At 49.1% G+C, this 12,044-nt stretch overlaps 1 protein-coding gene across 4 annotated transcripts in view; it reads left to right on the top strand.

Annotated features, from left to right (window-relative positions):
• The window catches only part of PAX6 (paired box 6), a 14,392-nt gene extending 3,700 nt beyond the window's left edge, over positions 1–10,692 (top strand). Inside the window, exons 3-10 of one of the 4 annotated variants that reach the window (XM_050975113.1) lie at positions 198–413; positions 972–1,137; positions 5,559–5,717; positions 6,506–6,588; positions 6,841–6,991; positions 7,135–7,232; positions 9,300–9,450; positions 10,328–10,692. In XM_050975113.1, coding sequence (XP_050831070.1) covers positions 198–413; positions 972–1,137; positions 5,559–5,717; positions 6,506–6,588; positions 6,841–6,991; positions 7,135–7,232; positions 9,300–9,450; positions 10,328–10,413 — 1,110 coding nt within the window. In that variant the 3' untranslated portion in view covers positions 10,414–10,692. Of the gene's footprint in view, positions 1–197; positions 414–971; positions 1,138–5,558; positions 5,718–6,505; positions 6,589–6,840; positions 6,992–7,116; positions 7,233–9,299; positions 9,451–10,327 lie in introns of all 4 variants that reach the window. The other 3 variants (XM_050975114.1, XM_050975112.1, XM_050975115.1) reach the window with 3 other exon arrangements.
• Positions 10,693–12,044: the final 1,352 nt, after the last annotated feature.

The raw sequence follows: 12,044 nt of genomic DNA, 5'->3' as shown, positions 1-12,044 counted from the left end.
AAAAAAAAAAAGACTCTCTAAGTAAGTTCTCATACCATTTAAGGTATATTTTTGTGTTATAGACCCATGCAGATGCAAAAGTCCAAGTGCTGGACAATCAAAACGTAAGCTTGTCATTGTTTAATGCATACTTAAACAATTTTATTTTTGTCTTGAAATTATTAATAATGTGATTTTCTGTCCACTTCCCTATCCAGGTGTCGAATGGATGTGTGAGTAAAATTTTGGGCAGGTATTACGAAACTGGCTCCATCAGACCCAGGGCAATCGGAGGTAGTAAACCGAGAGTAGCGACTCCAGAAGTTGTAAGCAAAATAGCGCAGTATAAACGAGAGTGCCCCTCCATCTTTGCGTGGGAGATTCGAGACAGATTACTATCAGAGGGGGTCTGTACCAACGATAATATACCCAGTGTAAGTTCATGAAAAAAACCTTCCTGTGTGCCGTGTACAATGCTGGGTAGCCGTAGCGAGCCTCTGCTTCCTTTGTTTTGGTATCAGAAGAGAGGATAGCAGGTTCACATCATTTGCATGTGGCAGGGTCAGACGCATTTTTTCATACAGAATCTGACAAATGCCTTTAAGGAGGGAAAAAAAAAATAAAAAACAATATGCGGGTCACCCCTGTGCCTGGCGCCTCAGGACTGCAAGCATCAGTCGGAGCCATCACTCTGGTTTTGCAGGGTTGGGTTTGGGGCGCTTTTTTTTCCCTTTGCTTTTTTTTTTTTTTTTTTTTTTTTTTTTTTTTCCTCCTTCTTCCCCCCCTCCCCCGTGGTTTGTTTGTTTGTTTGCACCACCACCACCAGCAGTGAGCGAGTCGGGGCAGCAGGGACGGCCGCGGCGCTCGGGGAAGCCTTGACTTGCGCCCAGGTCGAGCCGCCCGCTGCGCAGGGGGACGCGGGGGTTGCGCGGGTGCCTGGCGGGGAGCGCGCTACCGCACTACCATTGCCTTTCCTGTCCTTTGCCTTCCAGGTGTCGTCGATAAACAGAGTCCTACGCAACCTGGCTAGCGAAAAGCAACAGATGGGTGCCGACGGGATGTACGACAAGCTAAGGATGCTGAACGGCCAGACGGGGACATGGGGCACCCGGCCCGGCTGGTATCCCGGCACCTCGGTACCCGGGCAGCCCACACAAGGTAAGGGACAGCGCGCTGGCCGCTCCCCAGCCCGGGGCGGCCCGGCTCGGCTCGGTTCGGCCTCGTCCGGCGGAGGTGGCCCCGACGCGGGTCCAAATTGCCCCTTCCCCGGCCGCCGGGCTGAGGGTGGCGGGGTTCGTGCCGTCGCCTCCCCGGGCGGCTGCGAGCAGGTGGGTGCGGGGCCGGCGGCACGGTGGGCGTCCAGCCGCGGCCCCGGCCCGGCGGTGGGCAAGGGGAGCCCAGGAGCATCCGCTGCCAAAGCCGCGGTGCCGGCAGCCGGGCGGGATCCGGGGCTGAGCCTTAACCTCGCCCATCGCCCGGTAATTAGGGCTCCCGCTCCCTGCCTTCCCGCGCCGGGGTCTCTCCCCAAAGCCGGGGCGATCGGTAACTATCTCCGTAGGGCTGATTGTAATTCCTCCTCAATGGACCCGAAACAACTTTGTAAATATAGGAAACTGTTTATCCTGAAGATTAATAGGTATTTGTTGTAGGAATGACAAGGGGATAATATGAAGGATAATGGGATGTTACGTTACATACTTAAGATGGTTAATGGCTTCTTTTTGAATGCGGGCTCTGTTGAGGCTCGGCTCTCCCTGGCTCTGGTCATTCCTTTAGAAGAGGTGTCTATATACAACAACCTGCTTTTTGTTTTCACCCCGCAAGAAAAAAAAATCGGTAACAGTGTGCGGAATATCTGGTACAAAGGATGTTTCTGTCACACGCAAGAATTTGTTATGGGAACAATTCTGTCGCTATGTAATTGCTCATTAGAGATCGTTTTGTTTCTCATTAAGGCGACATGAATAAGCGTCTAGTTGAAGGAGACAGCTGTAGAAATGTTCCACAGGAGACCTCTGGACACGATATGGCACCGCTTGCCAATTAGACATGTCAGTTTTAAGAGAAGAAAACAGTCTATGAAGGACACTAGAAAGATAGAGCGGAGTCCTCGCTTCCCCCCACCCCCCCTTTGGTGTTTTTTTGTTGTTCGGTTGCGGGGTTTTCTTTTGGCATTTTGTTGTGCCCGATGTCCACCCCAGGAACCGGGGCGGCCCTGGCCTCGCCCTTACCTGCGGGGCTGGGCCCTTCCCGAGCTCTTCCGGGGGGCCCGGTGCCCTTCTCTCGCTGCCCGCACCCGCGATGCGGAGCGCGGAGCGCTGCTGCGCGGGCCAGCGCGCCCACCGCCCCGGCCGCCCTCCGCTCCCGCCGACGAGTGATTTGGCCTTTTTATTTATTTATTTTTCCTTAGGAAAGGCTTTAAATAGAGAAATTTCGTGCTCCCCGCCGCAGAGCGCTGCTCGGAGGCGCAGCCCTTGCGCGGGTGCGGTGCGGGCGCACCTTGGCCCGGCGGCCCCTGGCCGCGCCCGCGCTGCGGCAGAGCCGCCTGTGCCCGGGGCGGGGGCTGCGGGTGGCCCTTTGGGGGCCAGCGGTGTCCCTTTCCCGTGGAGGGGGACGAGCGCAGTTTCCGCAGGGGAGCGCGGGCCCCGGGCAGGAGGATGCGCGGCCGGAGGACCTCGAGTGCCCTGTCCGAAACCCGCAAATGAGGCGGTGCGGAGCGGGCAAGGCTCGGGCCGCTGGTGTGCGTGGGCAGCAGAGGCAAGGGGGAGGGAGGCAGGCGCTTAAAACATCCGCATGGCAAAATTAAAATTAATAAAATGGATTTCCTCTGGAATATTCATGCTCCCTCTAATGTTTTTCCCTTGCAGGGGTATGCTACTGGATTTTAAGAGTCCATTACTCAAAAAGCATAAGGCGAGGTTAGGTCTCAGAGGGGTACAAATATGGTCTCAATCTGATAAACGCCATGCAGCAGTGAATAAAATAATGGATACATGAGGGCTGACAGAACAAAAAGAGACATCTCTATCCGGGAGAAATTCTCCAGTGATTTAGTGGTTTTAGGGATCACCGAGACACTGTTTCTTATCTTTTTTTCTCCCCTCCCTCTCTTATAAGACTAAAGCCTTCTATAGGATTTAGACACTTTCTCTTTCAACAGATGCTACAATGTTTTGATCCCGGCTCTATAGCTGAGAGGTGCTGCAATTGGTTTGCTATCTTTTTTTGCTTGTTTTCCGCCTCACTGATTAAGACACTAAGAAACTAAGGAATGATTTTATTTCCCAGCGTCTTTTTTTTTTTTTTTTTTTTTTTTTTTTTTCCAGGAAACAAATCCTATACCCAGCGTCAGATGGTCTGGCTATAGGATAATAGGACGGACATTCACTTGCTTTCTTACGGATTAGGTCTGGAAGGTGGAACAGCCCTATTGAGATAGCTTCTTTTAGGGGCTTTAAAAAAAACCAAACAACCAAAACTCAATGAAAAAAAAAAAAAAAAAAGAAGAAAAAGAAAAGAAGGGGTGTGTGTCTAAAAAGAAGATATCTTAATTGTCCGGGATGGGGTTGGAAATGACCATAAGCGAGTTTAGGTGAAACGTTAGGTTGGCTGAAAGATTTTGGGGGGACAGGGCTGGAAATGACCATATGCGAGTTTAAGTGGAACGTTAAGTTGGCCGAAAGATTTTGGGGGGACGGGGTTGGAAATGACCATAAGCGAGTTTAAGTGAAACTTTAGGTTGGCCGAAAGACTTTGGGGAGACAGGGAGCGCACCGAGGCGGAGTGGCCAAAAAGTAATGCCTCAAAACTTTGGGTGGGGGGCGCCTGGTTCGGGAGCGGCCCGGTGGTTCCCTCTGTCCCCCGGCAGGTTCGGGGCGCTCCGCGGAGCCCTCCCGGCTCGGGGGGCCGCGGCCATCCCCCCGGGCGCCCCCCCGGCCCCCGGGCGCTGCGGGCGCGGCCCGGGCGGACAGTGATGGATGAGGGCGGTGGCGGAGGTGAGCGCGGCCCCTCCGCGGGCGGGCGCGGCCCCCGGCGCTGCCACCCGCGCTTGGCAGGGCGCTGCCCCGCCGCGGCGGCTGTCCCCGGGCCCGGGGCTTTGTGTGCCCTGAAAGGCGGCTCCCCCCGCCCCCCCGCTATTCACCCGCCGCCGGCCGCCTCAATGGGGCTGCGGCCGCCCATATGGTGACCACGGCCGCTGAATCCCTGTGTTTAAATGGAGGAGAAAGTTCGGGTTTTAAAACATTTCAAAGTGGTTGAAAGGGTCCCACCAGATCCTGTCACAATTCCCCCCGAGCTTTGAAGACCGGGGCCATTGTTCGCCGATTATAAATGATATTACTTTAAAGTTGATTTCCCACAATATTTAAAGGATGTCGCGGGAGTGTCGCTATTTATTTTTGGCGTAACTTTTCAAGGGAATTAGCATAAGTAGCCCATGCGTCCCTCACCCCGACTCCCTCTTTATGCGACATCAAAACGCTTCGAAAAATATGCTTTGAAAGAAGAGGGAGAGCTCATTTAGGACAACGACTTCTCTGCCTCGCCGGCAGCCTCCGTCCCTCCGGCCCCGGCGGCCGGGGGTACCCGCCGAGCCCCCCAAGAGCAGCCGGCCCCGGGCCGCAGCCGCCTCCGCCCGAGAGCCGAGCACAATGAAACTTTCCCCTGTTTAATGACAGAAATTACATTAAAAGTGGTGGAAATGCCCTAATTAAAAATGTACCACTTAAATGATATGCCAAGCGCTCAGCTGCAGAACAGCGTATTTAGCTAGTTAGTGAACTCGCTACTATTTCTTTTAAAATTACATGTTAAAATTTTAAAAGAAATCTTACTTTTCTCTGGTGCAACACATTACAAAGAATGGACAGTCCTTTTATCTAAATATAAAATTCCATTTTCAGCAATTATAGCCTGTTCTTGGTGATGATATAATTACAGCTGTGCTCAGTAATAGGTGTCAAGGCAATGCACACTCATACAATAGTTGAATAAAACTGCAGAACAATGCAGGCACTTCTAAATTCACAACCTTTAAAATGAAATTGACTGTGTAGAATTCAAATAAAAACTGGATAAATATTTTTTTAAAAAGATTACAAGCTTGGTTTGGTTTCTTAATAGCATTTTCTGCAAACCTATCAACATCTAATTGATTAGATAGGAATTACTGATTATAGATAATCTGAAATACTGAACATCACTATTTTAAATATAGCAATAGGTAAATAAATGCAGCAGACGGAGGAGACTGCCATGGCACTCCAGCAGGGATTCATGGAAAGAATCACTTTCAGGGGAAAGTATTTTTATGCAGGTTTTATTCCAGAGGGAAAACAAAATGAAATTAAGACCAGGTGATGATAATTCCTCATCTCCGATGTTTACGTAAGGCTGGAAACCGAAATGTTTCCGTGTTACCTGTGCCATTAGCGCCGCGTTGCTTTGATACCCGAGACATTTTCAAGGGAGGGTGTCAGCAAACATGGCTGAACTCGTTTCCAGTGTCATTATTTCTCTGATAGGGATCTCTTCAAACAAGGGTACCTGCATTTCACTTTCCGACTCTCTCGGTTCCACAGATGGCTGTCCGCAACAGGAGGGAGGAGGGGAAAACACTAACTCCATCAGCTCTAATGGAGAAGACTCAGACGAGGCCCAAATGAGACTCCAGCTGAAAAGGAAGCTGCAGAGAAATAGGACATCCTTTACCCAAGAGCAAATCGAAGCCCTTGAGAAAGGTGAGTGACATTTTCCTACGGCTGAAGCAGGAGAGAAAACAAAATGTGCCCCGACTACATAACCAGCCGGATGTAAGCACTGCATTCCTGTGCCTTATATATATGTATATATTTAAACCCTGTGGCTCCCTCCGTGCTCTTTTATTCGCAGAACTCCAAATATTCATTGCTGGCCGTGGTGTGCCCTGCAAAGCTGTTAAAATGGTTTTCAAAGGCGTAGTGTTCAGGGTACACATCACACCCATGCTGCACCCCGGGCTTCTCTTGGGGGGAATAACTCTCCTCCTGTCCGTCCATTGTGCTGCTTTACTGGGGAGGCCAGGGCAGGCAGGGGGCTGGCAGAGTCCTCCACACCTGCCCCCACCTCACTCCCCATCCCCAGTGCCCGGGGCTGGGAGCAGGTGCCCTTTTCCTTGGCTGGCCTGGGCGCACCTCGCCTCTGACCCGCCGCAGAGTTTTGTCCTCGTTTTGCGCTGTTAGCCAGAGACATGCCATTTCGCTTCTTGGTGACAGGGTCAGAGCTGCCTTGGGGACCCCCTCGGTGGAGGCAGAAGCTCTCGCTGCTTCTTGAGAGATGCAGCACTGCACCCAAGCCTGCCCATCCCCATGGCAATGCTCCCCAGCAGGCAAGGCGTCCTCCTCGCTAGCGCACAGGCAGAAAGCTCAGCTTTGCCCTTACAGTGATGCTTCTTAGGAGCATTTAGAGCACAGGCAGCCCAGGAACAGCTCTGGTTTTACAGTCAGCCACATCAACTCTGCAGCTAATGCAAGAATATTTCCTTCTGCAGAATTTGAGAGGACCCACTATCCTGATGTGTTTGCAAGAGAGAGACTAGCTGCTAAAATAGACCTGCCTGAAGCAAGGATACAGGTACTGATTTGCTCTGCAATTGTAACTATTATTATTTTTACTATTACTAGTCTGATTTTGTTACTCCTGGCTTCTCAAAGCACGGGGCAACCCATATTTATGACCAGGTATTTGCCCATACCCTTCTTTCAGGAAAATAGCAGCAGCTGGCTTTGCTTTCACCCGCTGCTTTGCTCTTGAGCTGCGTGGGGGAGGCCCCGTGCCTCTAGCCCTTGTAAGGTCACTCACATCTCTCAAATGCTGTATTTCCAGGTGTGGTTTTCCAACAGAAGGGCCAAGTGGAGAAGGGAAGAGAAGCTGAGGAACCAGCGAAGACAAGCCAGCAACACTCCCAGCCACATTCCCATCAGTAGTAGTTTCAGCACAAGCGTTTACCAGCCGATCCCACAACCAACCACCCCCGGTAATGCCACCAACCCCTCACCTCCATCCATCCATCCTCCGGGCCAGATGAGACTCTGAGGCTGCGCTGCCAGTTGTAATTGTGGTTAAACTAATGTGTTCATCTATCTGTCTATTCTATTATAGTTTCCTCTTTCACATCAGGTTCCATGTTGGGCAGGACGGACACGGCGCTCACGAACACGTACAGCGCGCTGCCGCCCATGCCCAGCTTCACCATGGCCAACAACCTGCCTATGCAAGTAAGTCCAGTGCCACGCCAGGCACGGCATTCCCTGGGGACTCAGCAGCCCCTGGGCTGTGTGGGAGTGTGGGTGGGGACCTTCCTCCATGCCATGAGGGATTACAGACCCAAACCATGGTGCAGGGAAACCTGCACCCAATGACTTCCTTGGCATCTGGAAAGATGCCCTGTTTGGGGGAATCAGAAGGGAAAGGGCACTGAAAGATGTGGTGCTCAGCAAGAACTTTTCTCAGGTTTCCAGAGAGAAAAGTCCTCAGATTGCAAGGCAACAAATCTGGGATTAAAAAAATGATGTTTGGGGGGGAAAAAAAAAGTGGTTAACCTCTGGAACTCGCTGATGCCATATTGTGGAAATTGCTGCCTGAATAAGCTGCTGGAGGGATCCGACCTTCTGGATGTACGTAACGTGGCAGAGGCACATTAGGAACACCTGAGAGAGGGAAGGATGTGATTAGCATCAGTGGTTATGCCAGCTAAGCCAGAATTGCAAGAGCTGTCAATCCTCATGCCTGAAAGCATTAGCTGATCACCAGCTGGGTTAGGAAGAAATCTATTCCTTTGGGGTCTGTTTCTATAGACCTTTCAGATGCAAAATTCCTCCTTTTTTAATGGTGGGGTTGGCCTAGGAAGGTGCTGGCCAATTACGGGAGTTTTACAGCTTTGTCTGAGGCACACAGCATTGACCACTGCTAGAGACAGGCGAGCAGATTAGAGAGCCTGACTCCTTCGCTGCGGCAATTACGATGTTACTAATTGCTGAACCAAAATTAACCAAATAAAGTTAGAGTCTTGCAAGTCTGTGGAAAGAAACGGTGCTGGCTGGGTCGCTGCTCCGTGACGTGCGGAGGCCGGCGGCGCCGTCCCCGGCAGCGGGGCTGGGAGCAGATGACAAAAGATCAAAAGGCTGATCCAGGAGAGGACCCTTGGGAAAGCAGGAGGCCCCTGATTCACCACTGGGCACCTGGGCAGGGACACAGCACATGTGAGCCTGGCTGGAAAACGCTGCCTGCGTGGTCAGCATGGCAGGGCAGCCAGGAGGGCTCGGAGGGGTCTCTCTGCGGGTGCACGGGGTGTTGTGTGTTCTCCCAAAGCTGGTGGGGCTCTCAGGGAGTGCTGCTGGAGAAGGCTTGTGGCAGGGATGTGCAGACAGGAAATATGTGCAGACATGTCGGGTCTCGTGTGCTCGGGGTTGGAATTACTCATCCTGCTTCCCGTTCCCTCGCTGCCTCCCTGGATCAAGGCTGCGCTGGTCCCCGCTCACCCGGCAGCCTGGAGCAGGAGAAGGCCCTGCTTGGTCCCTCTCCAGCACTGTGCCATCCCTCAGCCCCTGCCCCCAGCTGCTGTCCCCCCTGGCAAATCGGGTTTTAGGGGTTGGAGTTGAGGTAAACGGTGATGTCTGTTCTGGGATGCTGCTGGCACAGGTTTGGGGTGGCTGAGGCTCCGATGGGGATCAATGCACACCCGTGCGTGGGGTTAGGGGATTCCCCTGCAGAGCCTTGGTCCCCCAGCCCCACACATGGTCTGTTCAGATGCAGGACCAGCCTCTGTGCCTCAGTGGAGTGACTTTAGTTACAGCACCGAGTGCGAGGGAACTAAAAAATTAGTTACATTTTAGTTACAGCACCGAGTGTGAGGTAACTAAGATATTACTTACTAACTAAGATACTAATTATGTTTTAGTTACAGCACCCAGTGCGAGGTAAGATGCTGGCCCTGTCTCTGGCTGCAGGTGGTAGGAGACATCTTCCAAAAGGAAGATGAGTATAAAGGAGGGCAGCATTCAGGCTTAGGGATGTAACACCTCCATCAGCACCTGGATGTAGGGATCTGCTCGCCGAGCATGTCTGAAAAAGCACCAGTAACTGTCCATATTGGTTTTTAGCCCAAAAGCCTCCATGAAGGGCTGGCTTGGTTGGGTTCCTAAATAGGTCTTTACATTGGGGTGCCTGAATTTGAAACTTGAAGCTGACTTTTTGCTGTCTGAGGGCTGGCACGTCCACGCCCAAGAGTGTGATGCTGTCTTTGGCTGCAGGGCCACTGACCACGTTGTGCTTTGCCCCCACAGCCCCCGGTCCCCAGCCAGACCTCCTCCTACTCTTGCATGCTGCCCACCAGTCCATCGGTGAATGGACGGAGCTATGATACATACACCCCTCCTCACATGCAGACACACATGAACAGCCAGCCCATGGGCACCTCTGGCACCACTTCCACAGGTGAGTGACCCCCTGCTCCCCCTGCCCTCTCTGCTCCAGCCATCAGGCTTTTCACCTCTGTTGGCTGTGAGAAGGCTGTCCCCATCGCTGGGGGAGGTCTCTCTGCTGGGATTCGTTGCTGCCATAGCAGACAGAAGATGAAAATGTTTGCTCTTGCAAACTAGAGCAAAAAATTCTGATTTTTAAGCTGCTTCTTGGAGGGCTAGATAGAAAGAAAGCTGATTAACAGAGGTGGTGTGGAAATAGCAGGACATAGGCAAGCTCCTTAGTGAGCCCCCCATGCCTCAAAATCTTCCCTGAATAATTAAATTCCAAATCAGCATTTATTTCAGCATTAAATTTCAGCAGAGATATTCACAGTGGTGAGGTTAAGTGTATGTGAAGCTGTTTGCAGCACTGGGCACATTTTTACCGTGTCTGTGTCAGACATTATTTATTGCTAAAGGTTTGAAGTTATCAAAGAGGCAGGGAACCTGTAGAAATATTAGCCCATGCATAAAAAAGGCAAATCAGGGTAAAAAAGGCCAAGTGTCAGCAGAAACAGGAGAAATCCAGGCACTTTTCAAAAGAATGGAACTGTTCTGTGTATTTTGGGCTGAATTCTCCACTGGTACAAATGAGCCGAGGCTCTGGCATTTATCTCAAAGCATGAAAGTTTATTTATAACAATAAATAAATGCAGTGAGAGGTGCATGATTTTAAAAATATATACACCCCCAATCCCTGGTTCCACAGGCTGGTAGATGGTGAGATTTGTTGTTTGTTGGAATAATTTGGCATTTGCAGGAATACAAGCTCAAATCTGTGAAACCGTAAAGCAAAAAATCGTGCTATGAATAGAAAAACTAAAATATCCATTTTCCCTCTCAATTTTCAGGTCTCATTTCCCCTGGAGTGTCAGTTCCAGTTCAAGTTCCTGGCAGTGAACCCGATATGTCTCAATACTGGCCAAGATTACAGTAAAACATGTGTTAATTCCGTAAATGACTATATGGACAACAGTTGGATGTTCAGCAGTATTTTATAAAGGAAGAATGGCTCTCAGAGTACTTCTGTACTGCAACTGTGCCCTATGCTGTAACACATGGAAAAGACTTTCACATGGACCTTTGTACACTGAAGGCATTATATCAGTTGGAACAAATCTTCATTTTGGTATCCAAACTTTTATTCATTTTGGTGTATTATTTGTAAATGGGCATTTGTATGTTATAATGAAAAAAAAAAAAAGAACAATGTAGACTGGATGGATGTTTGATCTGTGTTGGTCATGAAGTTGTTTAAAAAAAAAAAAGAAAAGGAAAAAAAAAAAAAAGAAGCCATGATCAACAAGCTTTGCCACGACTTTAAGAGTTTTATCAAGATATATCGAATACTTCTACCAATCTGTTCATAGATTATGGATTGATGTTCCAAGTTTGTATCATTCCATTGCATATAATTAAACCTGGAACACCACGCACTAGATTTATGTAAGAAAAATATCTGTTGGTATTTCCAAAGGTTGTTAACGGCTGAAGCTATGTGCAAACAGGGGTTAAGAGAGAGCTGCCATGAAGAAAAGAGTTTGATAGATAAAAGGTAGATTGTGTCTTCGATATAATCCGATTTGTTTTATGTCGAAATGTAAGTATTTGTCTTCCCTAGAAATCTCCCAGAATGATTTCTATAATAAAGTTAATTTCATTTATATTTGACAAGAATATTCTATAGATGTTTTATACACATTTTCATGCATCATACGTTTCTTTTTTGGTCGGCAAGAGTTAATTGTTCTTAGATATAGTTGTACTACTGTTCACAGTCCAATCATCTTTGTGCATCTAGAATTCATTCCTAATCAATTAAAAGTGCTTGCAAGAGTTTTAAACTTAAGTGTTTTGAAGTTGTTCACAACTACATATCAAGATTAACCATTGTTGATTGTAAAAACCATGCCAAAGCCTTTGTATTTCCTTTATTATACTATTTTCTTTTTAACCTTATAGTGTGGTGTTGCAAATTTTGTTACTGTGCTAGGTTAATCTCATTAAGTTTTATTTTGATTTTATTTTCAGTTTTCAGTAAGGAGGGGCTCTTCAGGAGCACTTTTACAGAGTTTCAGCCCTTCCATCAGCCTGTAACTTGGGCTAACAAAAAGAAGACAACGTTAAGTTTAATTTTGATTTTATTTTCAGTAAGGAGAAGTTTTTAAGGAACACTTTTGCAGAGTTTCAGTCCTGCCACCAGCCTGTAACTTGGGCTAACAAAAAGAAGATAGGTTCGCGTATCTAACTGAGAGCAGGAGGAGGTTGTTTACTTAGCTGGGGTTTCTGGGGATGCTCTAAATGAACTCCAGAATCCAGCAGAATTTCCAGAGGGGATTTGCACGGTGCCAGGCCTGTGTCTGTCTGTCCCTGTTGTACCTAAGGACGCACGGACACACGTACACCCAGATTTGCACCCCCCATTTCTAAAAATTGTTTTTGTTAGGATGCTTGAAAGGGGAAAAAAACAACCCAGCTGCGTTTTTAACAGGCTCTTTGGGAGAGTGAATGCCATCCCTTTATATTGCCACACAGCACAATCTTAGTGTAATTTTCCATTGAACTTGT

The sequence above is a fragment of the Serinus canaria genome, chromosome 5 (assembly GCF_022539315.1).
Source record: "Serinus canaria isolate serCan28SL12 chromosome 5, serCan2020, whole genome shotgun sequence".
Taxonomy (NCBI): domain Eukaryota; kingdom Metazoa; phylum Chordata; class Aves; order Passeriformes; family Fringillidae; genus Serinus; species Serinus canaria.
This window is presented reverse-complemented; position numbering and strand designations above follow the sequence as displayed.